The 17392-nt window shown below is 39.5% G+C and overlaps 2 protein-coding genes and 1 pseudogene across 6 annotated transcripts in view; 2 read left to right on the top strand and 1 right to left on the bottom strand.

Moving 5' to 3' along the window:
- Nucleotides 1-11391, bottom strand: part of DTD2 (D-aminoacyl-tRNA deacylase 2) — a 30078-nt gene extending 18687 nt beyond the window's left edge. For 2 of the 5 annotated variants that reach the window (XR_010943660.1, XR_010943661.1), the window contains exons 1-2: nt 11201-11338; nt 7545-7614 (exon numbers count right to left, since the gene is read on the bottom strand). Coding sequence is in view for 3 of the 5 variants with exons in the window: in XM_067738412.1 (XP_067594513.1) it covers nt 3229-3554; nt 7545-7614; nt 11201-11311 (507 nt within the window). In the remaining 2 variants the exon portion in view is untranslated. Of the gene's footprint in view, nt 1-2446; nt 3555-7544; nt 7615-10793; nt 11024-11200 lie in introns of those variants that run through there. The other 3 variants (XM_067738422.1, XM_067738412.1, XM_067738431.1) reach the window with 3 other exon arrangements.
- NUBPL (NUBP iron-sulfur cluster assembly factor, mitochondrial) overlaps nt 11310-17392 on the top strand; it is a 333446-nt gene continuing 327363 nt past the window's right edge. The window contains exon 1 of the mRNA XM_067738373.1: nt 11310-11411. Within this exon, the coding sequence (XP_067594474.1) occupies nt 11310-11411 (102 nt within the window). The remainder of the gene's footprint in view (nt 11412-17392) is intronic.
- LOC137228243 (ATM interactor-like) lies at nt 14657-17149 on the top strand (annotated as a pseudogene).

The following is a 17392-nucleotide window of genomic DNA, read 5'->3' as shown; positions in this document are numbered from 1 at the left end:
TCACCAAAGTGTGGCTTCAGAATGAAAATGTTAGTTTTCTAATAGTTCTTCCCTTTCAGAAAGTAGTCTTACTTCAATAAATTAATAGATAAAGCACTTTTGGAAATACTAGTTTCACTATCATGTGAGTTTTTAAGAAATAACTATAATGTAACAAATCAGGTCCTCTGCAATGTTAATCATAGATAATAAAAGTTTGACATGACATCATTCTAACACCAATGTGAGTTATCCTCCAAAACAAGTGGCATAGGATTCTATAGTATTTGATCCTTACATCTGATAAGCTTAGGTCTTTCATTATGGAGTCAATAAATCATTAATACAGATATTATTCATAAATGTCAATGCCTTCTTTTGACTTGAATGAAGAAATGTAAAAGTGTTTGATTTACCTAGTATGAGTATATTCAAGATAAATTCATACTCATTGGTAGTCCATGTCTTATACACAGTATTTTATATAATTGAATCCATGAAGTTTGCCAAATGGACAGATAAAATAGTATTTAGGAATGATATTCTAAGTGCAGTAATTCAGACAGAGAAAGACAAATATATCACTTATGTTATCTAAAACAATGATACAAATGAACTTATTTACAAAACAGAAACAGACTCACATAGAAAACAAATTTATGGTTACCAAAGGGGAAAGGGGAGGGAGGGATAAATTAGGAATTTGAGATTAATAGATACACACTACTATATAAAATACACAAACAACAAGGTCCTACTGTATAGCACAGGAAACTATACTCAATATTTTGTAATAACCTATAAAGGGAAAAGAATCTGAAAAAGTATATATATATGCTGAATCACTTTGCTGTACACCTGAAACTAACACAACATTGTAAATCAACTATACTTCCATTAAAAGAAAGAAATGATACTCTAATTTAAACATTCTAGAATCTTTGAAAAACAAAGGCAGAAGGCACCCAAATTAGGTGTAACCCTACCGCCACGTAATTTAGTACATAAAACAATTTATTGGCTGTTTTTTCTCAAGTGATCCACACTGGGAGATGCTAAGCCTTTATGAAGATCAATTTTAACTCTCACTACAAGAAAAGTCAGGGGGATAGAAATTATTGCTCCCTAATGTGTGATCTTGGGAAAATTATTTAAGCATTTTCTTACTTTCCACAGCATTATTGTCATTATATACTGTGAAGATAAAATTAGGTATCTGTTTAATGTTCTTTGAGCATCTTGGGCCAGGAGAGCTACAGAAAGCCAAGGTGTAGTTATTTTCCTATCTACTATTTCTCTTGCCTTTTTCCTCTTGTTCTAGCCTCCTTGGAAATGAAACAAACTTGGCTGTCATCTTCTGTTTAATAACTCTTCATGTAGTTGAAATTTCTATTCTCCACAAGTACCACAAGCAAATTTCTTCTTAAGGAGAATTGCCTGAACTATAAAATAGCAATCTAGGGCTGTGAGTCAGCATTTCACCCACACACATCAAAATGATTTAAAATAGGTAACACATAATCTTTTTGAAAGACATATAAACCTCCTTGGAGAAGCTCTGAGAAAATTGGAGTTTGAAAGTTTATGAATAGTTTATTACATTTCAATAAGTGTACTGCGAATCAATAAAGCAAAAGTTAAGAACAAATGAGCTCACTACCAAGTCAGTTATTGATCCTTAAGTTCCAAAATAGAATAGTACAGGAAGGATATAGAGAAAATAGGACTTTTTGTGATAACAGAAACTTCAAGTATCTTAGGAACATAAACCTAAAGAAATTATAAGACACAAAGAATTTTCAACAGCTACTTAAGATGTTTCTTCAAGTCATTGTTTTCATCTTTTTGATAACTAGAAACACTATTTCATTTTCACTCTTTAAAATATTAAATCAAGTCAAATGAGTTTGTAAAAAATGAACATTACCTTTTATTGATTCATTTATGCTTTCAATTTCTTGTATATCTTCCTCTCTTGGCTTTGAAAAGTCTACCTTATTAGATGTTTATCTCATGTGACTGTCTTAGCTTGGGCTGTTAGAACAAAATACCATAGACTTATGGTGGCTTAAACAACAGAAATTTATTTTCTTACAGCTCTGGAGGCTAGAAGTTCAAGATCAGGGTGCCAGCATGGTTTCTGGTAAGGGTTCTCTTCCTGGCTTGTAAATGGCTCCCTTCTCACTGCATTCTCACATGGTGGGCAGAGAAAGGGTGAGCAAGCTCTCTGGTGTTTCTTCTTATGAGGACACTAATCCCAACATAAGGGCCCCACTCTCATGTTCTATCAACCCTGATTACCTTCCAAAGGCCCCATGTGCAAATACCATCACATTGGAGGACTTCAACATATGAATTTTGGGGTGGGGGGAGGACACAAAAATACACTAATAGAAAAAAATGATACTGGCTCTAAATCATTAAGTCGATAAAATGGAAATGAACAAGTCAACTTGTTTTCAAATCATTCCAGTAGAAAGCCTCCCTTTTTATTCCTTTTATTCCTTTTACAGCAATCTAAACCAACAAGAAAGGAACTTCCTAAAAAAATTTATGAACATTAATTTAATGAAACAGTAACTTTTAAAAACCAAAAACAGAAAATGCAACACACATTGTTTTGGTAAAAAAATGAGAAACAGAATATTAAGCCATTAGTATATTAAATAAAAAAAACTTTTAGTCCCCCATACCTTATTGCTATATCAACTAAAGATTCTTAAAATAATTTAAAGCACTTGGATGTCCTTGGAAAATAATATTAAAATGTACAATAACATTTCTGTATTATATTTTCATAGATATTATTAGAAGGAATAGTAAATTGCATATTCTTTCATTCAAAATACGGAAATCTGAAATACTAAAACAAAATTGACAAAATTATAATCGTAACACAAATAGTGATTTTTACTACATATTACATACATTTGAGGGTATAAGAAACATATTTTTCTTGATTGCACAAAATGCTTAAATACAGCTCTCTAAAAACATTTCCATGTTCTTATCAATGACCATAAGGCGAATACAAGGCATTTTTCAAAATTTTGAGTGTGAGTTTAGGGGAAAGCAGGATGGAAGGTGACTGAGATCCAGAGTTTAGGTGACGTGGCGAGGTCGTCCAAGTAGCAGGCTGCAGAGGTATGGATGGGACCCAGGATTTTCTTGTCTAAAAATGCTGCAGATTAGTGTACTCAAGCAGAAGGGGAAGAGAATCTAATTACAACTGTAGAAACTTTTAATTTTTCAAAACTCAATTAGGTGTGTGTATGGTCCATTGGTATCGAGCTTTAACACCTGCCTGTTGCCGTAAGTGCCATGTTCCACCACAACCCCAGCTTCAGCACACTTGCTGTTAGCAGCTAATTCTTTTTTACAGAGAGTCACAAATTGGGAATAAAGTTCTAACCCCTCTTCTTTTCCAGAGTTAGAGTGATACTGCATGCTTCTTCCTTTTACTCTCCCCCCAAGGGTGGCTTGAGGGATGATAAGAATGTTGCCAGGTAGATCCAATACAGAGACACGCTTGCCATTTTCTGTTTCACTTAATTTCACATTTAACAGTGTATTAACTGGGTAGGGAAGAAAGGAGAACATTTTGAGGTAGAAAACAAACATGAAGAAAACCAACGATCTTCTAGTCAGCAAACCTCATGTTTAAAATCCAGTTTGTCAGCTCATGCTTTTAACCCAAAGTTTCTATTTAGATTTTAAAAGCTGCTTCAGTAAGCTAAATGATCTAAGCATGAAAAACAAGGAAAATTTCATGCAGAAAATGTCATGATGTTTTAAATCTGACTTGGCAGTTAGGATCTCCTAACAATAAGATAATCCAGAAAGGACTAAAGAATTAACTGTATACTGGAACTTCAAGATATTGTTGCCCTGGGGGATACATGAAAAGATTTTGCCTTTTTGTTCCTTTTTATATTTCAAAACAAATCCCACTGGAAAAAAAAACATGACAGATCCTCCACACACTTATTCTACTTTATAACAAAGAACATTAAATAAAAACCTTAGTGCATTTATTATTTTAAACTTAGTTGCCTAGAATTCTAAGCTGAGACAAAGGTTCCAGGTTCAATCCTGTTATAAACTAGTTGATTTTGCAGTTTTATAACCTCGAAGACATTATTAACAGAGACTAATTATTTTACAAACATCACCAGTGGGAGGATAAAGGTGAAAGCAAAAATCATCAGAAATTCACTGTCAACTGGGAAAGTAAATCCAAAGGTATAGAGTTACTGGCATTATCTTCATATACATACAGGAAAATATTGTATTATTATTTTTATGGCACTTATGCAGGTATACTCATAGCTAATAAGAAGTGTCAAAATAACCATAAATATCCATGTGTAGCTAAAAAATCTAAACTTAGAAAATCTTTACATTTCAACATTAGCCATTTTCAAAACAATAAGCAAAAGAAATGCCTAATATAAACACCCTTAGGGTCTTCCTACCTCTATAAAGGGTATAAATAACTTCTGCTTGTAAAGAATAGTCCTGAGAGGACACAAACAGTAAAAGAACTATTGAAACCTCACACTCCTGTGTGAATAATCAGGCTTGAAAAGGTATGCTTTCTGGTGGGGTAGTCAATGGTTTCAACTACTAGAGAGCCTGTAGTAAATATTAGCAAGGATTCAGTACAGTGGCCCCACTCTACAAATCAAGGAATTAACCTGGTGAAAACCTGCTGAGGTGAACACCCAAATGAATTCCTAAGCTCTGCATTAAGCACTATCAGTTTTCATTTAACTAATGCCTATTTTAAAATACCTCTAGGGACTTCCCTGGTGGCGCAGCGCTTAAGAATCCGCCTGCCAATGCAAGGGACATGGGTTCGATCCCTGGTCTGGGAAGATCCCACATGCCACAGAGCAACGAAGCCTGAGCGCCACAACTACTGAGCCTCTGCTCTAGAGCCCGCGAATCACAACTACTGAGCCCACGTGTTGCAACTACTGAAGCCCACACGCCTAGAACATCTGCAACAAGAGAAGCCACTGCAGCGAGAAGCCTGAGCACCGCGACGAAGAGTAGCCTCCGCTCGCCACAATTAGAGAAAGCCCGTGCGTAGCAATGAAGACCCAACACAACCAAAAATAAATAAATAACTCTAATTTTCTCTAGTACAAATAGGACTTTGCTATATAGCCTGCAGTCCTATTGATTGCTTCTAAGAAAACTATAATTCTCTGGAGCATTTCATTCCACGTAAATCACTATCCAGCTATCCAGGCCTCAGGCTAGTGACAGACTAAGGAGGCAGTTTTGAAATAACAGGCCAGAGAGGTAAGTATAATTTATTATACTTCCACACACTTCCCTCTACTGGATCTAACTGAGAATTCAATTAATGCTGTTGGTATACAAATATCAGTATATAGAAGTAAATATAATACAAATACAAATGTCAGTAAGTAGAATTAAAATGAGACAATGAATTAATGGCATCTTGGAAACTCAAAGATTCTAAGACAGGTTGTCGATCAAATATCTCTAATGATGTATATGGGAAGTTAAGTTTTGACAGGGCCCTGGATCTCTGTCCAATTATACTGAAGATGAATTGAGGAAGATTCTGCACATCTATACATTAGCCATGCTATTTCAGACTTTATGGATATAACTGGCTGTTATGTTCCCAAGGGCTACATGATTTGATTGGAAAGATCTGAATCCATGTAATAAGTATGAGGTCGGGTTTAAGAGAATCCCATCACACTGGCTTACTTTGCCTCCTGGAACAGAGGGAAGTACAAGCTACTACTATCAATAATAGATGGACTTATTTTGCTTACAACTCACACCAGTAGAATGTGATTCTTAGAGTCACAGCTCTTTACTGAGAATCATGATATATAAAAGCTTTGTGTTAGACTATCCACTAGAAGAGTTAAAGTGGACTTCCTCAGTGTTTTTATTTGGCCACAATTTGGCCAAAAATGCTCTTCCTGTTTTTGAAGATTTCTACTATATAGCTTTCATGGTCAAGAAAGCTTTAATTCAAGGCAAAAACAGACAGAATGTCCAATATCCAAGCATTAAGTCCTGGCAATAACCCTCTGTAACAGGAGACCTCATTTCATTTTCTCTTTAAACCCTTTAAAGCTCCCTATTATCCTTCAGGTTCAAATTTCATTTTTTTTTTACGTATTTATTGGAGTATAATTGCTTTACAATCATGTGTTAGTTTCTGCTTTATAACAAAGTGAATCAGTTATACATATACATATGTTCCCATATCTCTTCCCTCTTGTGTCTCCCTCCCTCCCACCCTCCCTATCCCACCCCTCTAGGTGGTCACAAAGCACCAAGCTGATCTCCCTGTGCTATGCGGCTGCTTCCCACTAGCTATCTATTTTACGTTTGGTAGTGTATATATGTCCATGCCACTCTCTCGCTTTGTCACAGCTTACCCTTCCCCCTCCCCATTTCCTCAAGTCCATTCTCTAGTAGGTCAAATTATTACAGTTACTTGCTTTCCATTCTCACCTACTGCAGTCCCTTCTCAAGTCTAGTTTTCATCCTCTGACAAAGTTGTTAAACATGTTTGATGTCTCAGCATAAAATCCCCTCTAGAAGCTTTAGCCCTTTGTCCAAGCTGTTCCTCACTGGGCTATTTACGCTTGAGTTCCACTACTTAAAGCTCTTCTAGGTTAACTTCCGCCTGCTTCAACTACCCATCTATATAATTTATATTTATTAATCCAACTAATGGGTACTGCCTTTACTAATGGAGAGAATATAACCTGTCCCCAACCTTAGGGACAGCTTGACTATTTCAGGCTTCTTTTTTTGTACATAATTATTCTATCAAATACTGTCTTGAGATAGTATATAATTTGATTTGGTATATCTGAACCTATGTAATTATCACAAGGAATGTGCAGTGATATAGAATATCGAGGGCACTGGAAAGCTGCAGGCAGGTACATTATTGTTCAGAGATGCCTGAACACTGACTCTTTCTCTGCCCGCAGAGGAGGTGTGGCTGTGATGACACTGAGCTTGGTTTAATAATCATCTTTATACACATTTCCTAAAAAGAAGTGCATAAATGGTTAATGTAAACTCTTTTATAATAATGATATAAGCCTGATCTTCACGTATTTGATGGGAACCACATGTTGTACATACAGTGTCACCTCTATGCCCCTGTTAGGGACTCTGAGAGATAAGGAGACTATATTAAGAAATGCAGCATCTATTTCTCCCTATGTGGCCACCCTGCTTCCAACAAGTTTCTGTATCCTTGGCTGAATCTCAGTGTGTTGTCTGTGTGTGTGTGTGTGTGTGTGTGTACACTCTTCTAAACCAATCTATAAATGATCTGAAATGCTGCAGATATTTTAAAAGAATTCTACCACACTTGCTTACATTAAGCTTTGGAAAAGACAAACAGCTAAAGTCAACAACAGTACACAGAGTTAAGTCATTTATAACTTACATAACAGTACAATTTAAGATTGTGCTTTTTTCCCTTCTGATTCATCTATCTATTGCTAGTCACTCTCACTCTTAAAAAAGAAACATCAAACACATACCCATTTTGGGAAGAAGCTCTTTATCAGCTCCCTTGAAAAAGCACAGGTAGATCACTAATCCTCTCTGGACCTATGAGAAACCACAATAAATTCAGATTAGAAAGAAGCTTCTATATACAGAGGTAAATGAATAAAATTTCACAACTTTTATAGATAAAAGGTTAAATGCAAAAGAAGAGGAATAACTTTTGATAATAGATTTAATTTCTTAAATATGTGAGAAAATAAAATCTTTTTCAATATTCAGTCACCTCAGTTATCATTTTTCAAAAATTAAGTTTAAAATACAGCCAAGAGCAGTAAAGACCCCAAGTTATACCTTCAAACATTTACTTCTTTTTTTTTTTAATTAATTAATTTATTTTTGGCTGCGTTGGGTCTTCGTTGCTGCATGTGGGCTGCAGTGAGTGGGAGCTACTCTTCGTTGCAGTGTGCGGGCTTCTCATTGCGGTGGCTTCTCGTTGTGAAGTACGGGCTCTAGGCGTGTGGGCTGCAGTAGTTGTGGCACATGGGCTCAACAGTTGTGGCTCGCAGGCTCTAGAGAGCAGGCTCAGTACTTGTGGCGCATGGGCTTAGTTGCTCCGTGGCATGTGGGATCTTCCCAGACCGGCGCTCAAACCTGTGTCCCCTGCATTGGCAGGCGGATTCTTAACCACTGCGTCACCAGGGAAGTCCCCAAACATGTACTTCTGATCAAAATCATTAGTACTATGAACTAGCCTCTTCCTAAGTATGGCTGACAGACTTATAATTAGTTTGCAGCGGCCCATTTATTCAACACCAAATGAATTCACATTATATCAGATATGGCTGATGTATAAACAACACTGTAACTGATATGTTTTTTGACATCATCATTCTTTGTTCCTCCTAATCCATTTACTTATAGATAATGAAAATAAGGGTCTGATTCTATTTCAATAAACTCCAAGAAACTGCTGTCCAATTATTTTTTGTTATTTTTGTTAATACATTAAATACACAGTGATTAAACCTTGGAAACTGCATTCATATTAAGTTCTACATCAAGAGGTTTTCTGTTATCAGGAATGTAAGCTTATTTATTTTATACAATGACTTGGATAGTTCTTTATTAGCTCTTGTAGGACAGAGACTATACGGAAAAGAGACACTTGACAAATGACTTTGATTTTGCTGCAGAGTGAATCATTAAATTTTTTATTTTGTAGATTAACCCTCTGAGTCCAACAGCTATTACAAAGATTGAGTTAATATCTGTAAAGTGCTTAGAACAGTGCCTGGTTCATAGTAAGAGCGATACAAGTGCGTATTAAGTGACCATGTAAAAAGAAATTTAAGGACTGAAACACAATTTATTTTACATCTTAACTCCCAAAGCACTTTACAGACTGTTTTGTACATGATAGGGACTCTGTTGATTGCATTTAAGTTCTACTGTATATTACAGGCTCTATGTGTTATCTAAATACTCTTGTAAATAAACATAAATGCAGCTCTGCACTCACACCTGACTTACCTGGATAAGAAGTAACCTTTTATAAGTGTAATTGTGCTCTTGAACAAACAAGTGCCTCCAGGGCACACCCATAAGTAAGGAGGTGGCAGGTTGAATAATACAGATATCTGCACCACTGTCACAGCTCTCTACACTGGGATTGTTTCAGCACAGGCCAAAATTTCTCAAGCATACTCATATTTGGACACATGCAATGTCAGAATTAAGTAATTGCAGGAATGAACACCTGTTGGGACTTCTCTGGTGGCCCAGTGGTTAAGACTCCACCCTTCCATTGCAGGGGTTAGATCCCTGGTCAGGGAACTAAGATCCCACATGCAGCATGGCTTGGCCAAAAACAAACAAACAAACAAAAAAACACTAGTTCTTTCCTTCTACTTACCACACTACCTCTTCATTAAGGTATTTTCTTTTAGTTTATTCCAAAAATAGCTCTTAAATTGTGATCTACAAATTCCCCTCCTCAAGTCAGAATCACCTTCCTTGCAGCTTCTTTTGGTATAAATAGAACATTTCAAATATATAGGAAAGTACACATAATTCTCACTGTAGGTTAAAAATGTTCACCTTCCAGGAAGAAAAATATTAGCCTGTGACAGCAAAGGTCTAAATGAATGAAACCAAGAACACGCAAAGTAACCTTCAAATCAAAAAGTAAACTTAAAAACAATTAAAAATGTTTTTTTTTTAATTAGAACTTTTAGTAATAGAATAGCTGATGCTTGAGAAAGAGGAAAGAATTTACTCTATCTAATTACTCATCAGCTCTTCATACTAATTTAGCCATGTGTGGGAGTGGAAGAGAAAGCTTTAAAATAGCTTTTAAAGTTAATAAACACACTGATAGTTTGGAAGGCTGCAATAAACTATCCGTGATTTTGCACAAGGAGATGTGACATGAAGAATATAAAAGGATAAAGAAGCATGGAAGAAATCTAAATGATTAATAGTTTGGGATTTATAGTCCCATGAAGCAAGTATAAAAATAGGCAATTCTTTGGACAGTATGGCAAAAATAATAAAATCTCAAAATAGGGAAGAGAAATTTTTAAGAGACCATAACAAAAGAAATAAGAAATGAATTTTTGAGAAAGAAAAAGGGAGGGCAAAAATATAGGACTGTTTATGCTTATAAATATTTCCAAATTACAAGGGAGTAACAGATAGTGATTTAAGAATAGTCACCCACATATAGTTCATGGGTAGTATTTAAAATAATAACTAGGATTGTGTTAAGGAGTGCTAGATTTGGGACGGAATTCAGCAGATGAATGAATGAAATGCTCCTACATTAGAGTTTCTGAGTACCTCCACCAGTTTTATTTATCATTATTACACATTTTTTTCCTTCATTTCAACTTACTCCAAAAAATAAGTCGGGGGCCTTAAAGAAAATTTTGTTTTTGCATGGAATTTTGCATATGGGCAGGCTCTTTTAAAAAGGCAAATATTCAAGCAGAAGGACATCATATTGGTGTAAATGTTTAAAATTCTTTGGAGGAAATGTGTTCGATAACAATGCAACATTATTATAAAAGTAGTCATCTTTGTTCCTGGTGGGAAATAAGTCAAGTTTTTTAGAGTTTCTTGAAAAAAGAACTGCTTCATGGGCAATCTCACGACTGTGCTAACACCTAGCTGCAGTCAACCTAAGAGGGAATTCGACGGGATCCGGAGCACAAGTCAAAACAGATCTTGAACGCTTGCAACAAATCTAACCTAGAAGCTCGAACCAGATCAGGACAACTCACCAGCAGCCCGAGCATCGCGCAGGGCGTGGCAAGGCTTTTTGCTCTTTTGAAGCAAGCGGTCTGAGCTACTAGGTCTAAAGTCCACAGAGCTCAGGTAGGCAAACGGTGAGAGGAAGCTCCCAATTCCCGGGGTGCCAAGCAGGGGACACCCTCTTCCTCTCGGAAAATAAGTCCGAGGGAGAAAGGGCCAGGGCCGGTGGTGCAGGACCGAGGAGAGAGGCGACCACAGGTAGGCACTGAGGGCAGCGTTGGGCGGACCGGCCGGGAGTCCCGCCCCGCCCACAGCACGTGCCATGCGCCACGCGACCGGCTCGGAGGGAGACGCGAGGGCACAAATCGCCTAGACAGTGCGGTGAGAACTGCCCCTGCGCGCCACAGGATAACCGGAGCTGCGGAGCCGACGTTACCTCCACCCACTGGGCCGCTGCGTCCCCTTCGGCGGGGCGTACTTGCAGGCGGGCGTGCAGGCACTGCTGCAGGAGGGCCCGGGCCTGAGGTGGCCGGCCACTTTCAGCCATGGCTCAAGCCCGCGCGGATATTCCCCAGATTCCAGCCACGCGCCGCACAGGCCCGCCTCCGGCGCTCAGGGAGCATTGGACGGGGCGCGACGCAGCGGAGGTACGTGCTGGTCGCCCGTGGCCCCGCCTCCAGAAAGGCGGGGCCTCTGACTGGCTCATCGGTGGCCCGGATGTGCGGTCTTAAAAGACTTGTACGTACTAACCCTTACCCCAACCTACATGCAATTCGGTAGAAGGCGCTCAGTGTATGCTTTTAAGCGAGTGAAAAGACCCAGTGGTTCTCTTCCCAACATACCTTTTTTTTTATGCGGTACGCGGACCTCTCACTGTTGTGGCCTCTCCCGTTGCGGAGCACAGTCTCCGGACGCGCAGGCTCCGGACGCGCATGCTCAGCGGCCATGGCTCACGGGCACGTGGGATCTTCCCGGACCGGGGCACGAGCCCGTGTCCCCTGCATTGGCAGGCGGACTCTCAACCACTGCGCCACCAGGGAAGCCCCCAGCATACCTTTTAAAGAGACATTTTTCAGCTCAGAAAGCTTAAGTTTACAGACGTTGAAAAATTTTAAATCTGCTAAGTCCATATTATGACCATTGTGAAGATAGGTAAATAGAATGAGTCAATTGAATCACAAAACAAGCGGAGGTGGAACTGAAAGCTATAAATCTTGCAAAAAAATCTCCTTACCCCAAATAATAAAACAACGCTGCCTCCTCTATCAAGAATGCTATAAATCATTCTGTTCTCGCAGTTGTGGAAAGGTGTTGGTAGGCTATGTGAATACATATTTGGAGATCAATCTTTTAGAGAATATCCTTGCTAAAAATATTCTTATCCAAGAAAGTGTTTGATTTTAATAAATTTTTAAACATGCTACTAATTCAAAAATAAAATGGCATAGTCTGATGCACATAATGATACTGAATTCTGTGGTGTTTCCTGTAAGTACATATTAGAATGTAAATGAAATTAAACAAGGGCTTGATTTTCTTTCCCACATAATGTATTCCTTGAACCTGCATCAGATTAGCATTATTTTTCTATGGGCTTGGAGGGTTTAGATGAAGAATAATAGTGTTACCCTGACTGCATTACCCAGGTCATTGATTTGGGCTCGGTTGGCACAATATGCCTATACATCCTGGTCTCTGTTTCAGAAGATGACATCACTGACAGTGTTGCTATCCATATAAAGTAGTGTAGCTGAAGAAAATAATCTATGTATAATGAACAGTCCTTTCTACAGAGAATTGAAGCTGCCTGTTTGCTGGTTATCTTGCAGGCTGCCTTTCACTTTTTGTAAAAACAGAAAGCAAAATCTTACATTATCTCTGATTGAGGGATTGCAGGGGTTCCTACATTTGTTGACATTTATCTGCAGAGCACAGACAAATTGCATTGTCTGCACCTTTATGTCTCTTCTCTTTCACTCCCAGACTCAAGTTTTACAGGCTTGAAGGAACTTTGACATAGAGGGCCCTTAGCCTTCACCCAGAATAAGAGAGGACTTCATGTCCGTTTGTATATGGGTGTAGGAGATAGGGAACTCTCTTGAAAATAGTCTGTGGTTCCCAGAAATTTTTCCACAGAGAAGGGACGTTAGCAAATTGAGAAATCCTTCCTGTGGGTAGATGGAGTCTGGTTGGTAATGGTTAGCCTCTCAAAAAACACCAATTACTTTAAATCTTCCTGTTAAGTGAGGATCTTATTCTTTCTTTCTACCTGCAGAGGGCAGTAGAGAGTAGGCACTAAAGAGAAAGTATTTACTTTCTGTATTTTATTTATTTTTTTGAACATCTAGTTTCATTCCACAAAGAATTTAAGAAGGTCAGCCATACCTGCAATAAAATAGTGAAATGTGAATAAAAATAAAGCATAAGGAGTAAACAAAATGGAATTATGTCAGTTGGAATGTGGAAAATTGAAAACAAATAGACAAGACAGTGGTTCTTGACTGGAGTGCTGAGAAGATAATGTAGCAAAGTTTTCACAGATATACAACTTCAATTTTTGTTATAAAACAGTTATGTTCATCACATGTAATGTTGACGTGGAGCATGTTGTACAATTTCCTTCAAGTTAGATGTAAGAGGCAAAGCACAACATTAAGTTGGCTCTAGAGGAAGAAGATTCACTGGAACATAAGAGAGCTTTGCCTTGTGAGTATACAAGAAATCACTGTCTGGGCAAGAATAGTTCTCAAACAGCTACAGTGCTGAAAGGAGACCATGCAGCTAGTGCATTAGTTATGAAAGCATTCTAGGCCCTCTGAGATGGTATAATAATTTAGAGTTATTTTAAGTTGTTTAATTCATTCAAGTTGGCTGCCCCAAATTTTAACAGAGAACCACTTCTGAAAGATCCTTTGCAGCTGATAGTAAGCTTCCTGATTGTAAAGAGGAAAAGAAAGAAAAATGAACTGTTTCGTAATCTGTTTCATAGACTAAGAAATCTGTTTCTTGGACTAAGCAGAGCTTTACGTAAGATTTAGCTCTAGAATGAACCTCTTGCCCGAGGCTTTACTTGGAGGTATGTTAATCAGTAGATATGCAACAGGAAGAGATAGAGGTTTCATTTCAGGGAAGGCTTGGAAGAAACCTAGCCCCCTACCTCAAAGCTTAGAGAGGTTTTTTTTTTTGTTTTTTTTTTCTCAGTGCCTAGGGAGGTGATCAGTTTCTGAGAAATTAGTTCATACTAACTAAATTGCACATGAATTGGGATAGAACCAGAATACTAATTTATTCATTTGTAGTAAGAAATATTGCTGTGACATGGAGTGGAAATTCTCACACAAGGCATGATCAACACATTTTCCCTTGTGCAAGCAGGGTATACAAGATTATATTCAGAAGTCTCTTTACCAATTTACTATGAGAGATAGTCACTCTTCTACCAGGGTATCTGAAACAGGTGTGAAAGACCCAGGTGAATTCGGGCTTCAAGACACATGGCGCACCTGGTGGCCTCTGAGACGGTGGTGGCAGGGTCCGCGGCTCTGGCCTGGGGCGCCCAGGCTGTGAGGGGAGCTGCCGCCGCCTCGGGCCCATGGGGTCCCCTTCCCCCAAGGCCGCTGAGAGGCAGCTGGCCGGGGAGCTTATCCCTCCCTGGGTGAGCAAGCTGTCCTGGGCCGTGTGGACCAACAGCCTGTTCCCGGCGCGCGGCGGCGGCAAGATCCTGCCCAACAGCCCGGTGCTCAACACGCACCTGGTCAAGAGCCACCACCAGCAGGATGGCATAGAGAATCCAACAATAGGAAGAGATTTGAAAACTGTCCTGAGGTTCTGCTGTTGTCCGATTGAAGGATACCCGAGAGGCCCTGACAGACCAAGTTCTCAATTTTCTCTCAGAAAACAGCACTTTATGAAAATGCATGCAGAAAAGCAGCACAAACATAGTTAAGTGCAGCAATTCGTATGGCACTGAGTAGGACTTGAAAAGACATCCAGAGGATTGTGGCAATACCTTCCAGTGCACATGTGGCTGTCCCTATGCCAGAAGGACTGCATTTACAGTCCCACATCTACCGAACTGGCCGTGCGATCCCTGCAGAACACAGGGATCCATCTAGTAAGAAAAGGAAAATGGAAAAGTGCCTGCACAACCAGAAGTTGTCCAGTAAGACCAGTGAATCACTGAGCAACCAATCAACCCCAACACCAGATGCTCAAGAGCTAGAAACTTCAGAAATAAAGCTAATGGCTTCTTTTGAAGACTCTTGCAGCTCTAATGCCAGAAAGCAGACTCTTCCAACTCGTCCAAGGTATCCTCAGAAGTTGCTTTTACCAAAGCCTGAAGTGCCTGTCTTTGTGCCTACAGCAGACTCCTCAGCCCAGCCTGTAGTGTTGGGTGTCGATCATCAGGGCTCTGTCCCCGCGGTTCTGTGCACTTACTGCCCTTGTCCATAGGAACCCTGATCCTCGGCCTAGATTCAGAGGCTTGCTCTCTAAAGGAGAGCCTCCGTCTTTCAAAAATTGTAAATCCCGTTGCTGTTGAGCCAATTAGCACAGGTGTTCAAGTGAACTCGGGTAAAAGTCCATCTAACTCTTTACAAGAACTAGGGAACACATGTCAAGAAAACAGCATTTCTTCAATCAATGCACAGGCAGACCTGTCTTACACCACACAACACTTTTTACTGTCTGTGTTAGACCTGCGCGGTCTCCTAGGAGTTTCGACTCGCCCAGGAAACAACAAGAGTCGGAAGCCGATGCAAAACGCAAGAGGTTTATTGAAGGCAGGTGCACCGGGGTTCCTTGGTCCTCACGTAGGAGGTCGAAGAAGGAACCCTTTTGGGCGCGAATATGTCAGTTTTATAGGTTCCCACTTCCCCGTATGTAAATTATAGATTTGGTTGTGTTCTCCTGCTGATTGGTCCCGGCTTAGGCTCGGACCAGAGAGGGAACTTGTCCCCAGCTGCCTGATTGGTCTTTGACAGACACCTTTTTTACATTTTGTTATCTCCCTCCTTCTCCCCAGCTGTCTGATTGGTCTTTGACAGACACCTTTTTTACATTTTGTTATCTCCCCTCCTTCTCGGAAGGGGGCCGGACATCCTGGAAATTCACCCATTGTCTAAGAAGCCCCTATTGTCTGGAGAGTTCTTAATCATTAGCTGGAACAATGTCCCTCCGAGTCCCACATCTGCACAGTGGGCTAGCCCTGATTCCTCTGTATCACCTTGTTCGTAAACTGATTTGACATTTGGTTCTCAAGTTTCCCTTCCCATTAGTGTTCATACTCAAAATTTTTGCCCAGTTCTAAGGTAATCTCATCTATAGCTGCTCAGACTGATGTATTTATAGATCCCAGTTTCCCGTCAGGTGGGATCTCTTTTGAGAGAAACTCAGACCAGTGGAATGCGAAGTCCAACAGATGATCGAGTACAGATAGACCAAGCTGTAATGTGTGGAGACATTTTTGAGAGTGTTCATTCATCATATGATGTTTCTACAGACAAATTATAAGCAGCAGCTTAGTAGCAGAGACTGTAACTCATGGTTTGTTACCTCAGAACCACCCTAAAACTTTAAATCAAGATATTGAGAAATCTGAACCAATCATGAACTTCATTCAGCACACAGAATAGTACACTTTCTTCACAGAACATGACAGATAATCAGACCTGAACCAGGGATTTATTAAGTGATCTGGAAAACATCTTGTCAAGTAATCTGCCTGGTCAGACACTGGACAATCGTAGTCTTCGTCTGACACAAGTAATGGACCTGACACCCAGCTCCCATCTGGCCCAACCCAGAATCCTGCAGTTGATTTTGATATTAGAGAGTTCTTTTCGGCCTCAAAAATCCAGACTCAAACTAAAAAGAGTGAACTTAGCCCCATAACCACTGAGCCAGTCTTGGAATCGCTGGACATAGAGACCCAAACTGACTTCTTACTTGCAGACACCTCTGCCCAGTCCTACAGTCGTAGAGGAAATTCTAACTTCTTAGGCCTTGAAATGTTTGACATTCAGACACAGAGGGACTTGAACTTCTTTTTAGACAGTAGCCCTCATCTGCCTCTGGGAAGTATTCTGAAACACTCCAGCTTTTCCATGAGTATTGATTGTCTGACACAGAGACCCAAACTGAAAGAATCTCTGCTGCTAAACACCTACCTGCTCTAGAAAGCAAAGTTCAGTTAAGCAGTGCAGAAACACAGACCATGAATTCTGGCTTTGAAACTTTGGGGAGCTTGTTCTTCAACAGCAATGAAACTCAGACAGCAATGGATGACTTTCTTCTGGCGGATTTGGCCTGGAACACAATGGAAACTCAATTCAGCTCTGTTGGAACCCAGTTGTGTGCAGAACTACACCCAGTCTCCAACTTCTGAAAGTGGAGTTCACATGGGGGATGGCATTTACGGTTCCCTTCTGGATTTAGAAGATGGAGAATGGGGACAACAGTATTAACTCTATTGAATGCAGTTGATGATACAGTTACTTCGATTCTTTGAGGTTCTTTGCCTTTTGCACTTATAAACATGAAATTTGTGTAAAAATGTATGAGTGTATTATAAAGTGTAAGATGTTGATCTAAAACAGTGATTGTTTTTTGTGTTGCCTACATTTGCCCT

This window comes from Pseudorca crassidens, chromosome 1 (genome assembly GCF_039906515.1).
Source record: "Pseudorca crassidens isolate mPseCra1 chromosome 1, mPseCra1.hap1, whole genome shotgun sequence".
Taxonomy (NCBI): Eukaryota; Metazoa; Chordata; class Mammalia; order Artiodactyla; family Delphinidae; genus Pseudorca; species Pseudorca crassidens.
Note: the sequence above shows the minus strand (reverse complement) of the source record. Positions and strands in the feature narration are given on the sequence as shown.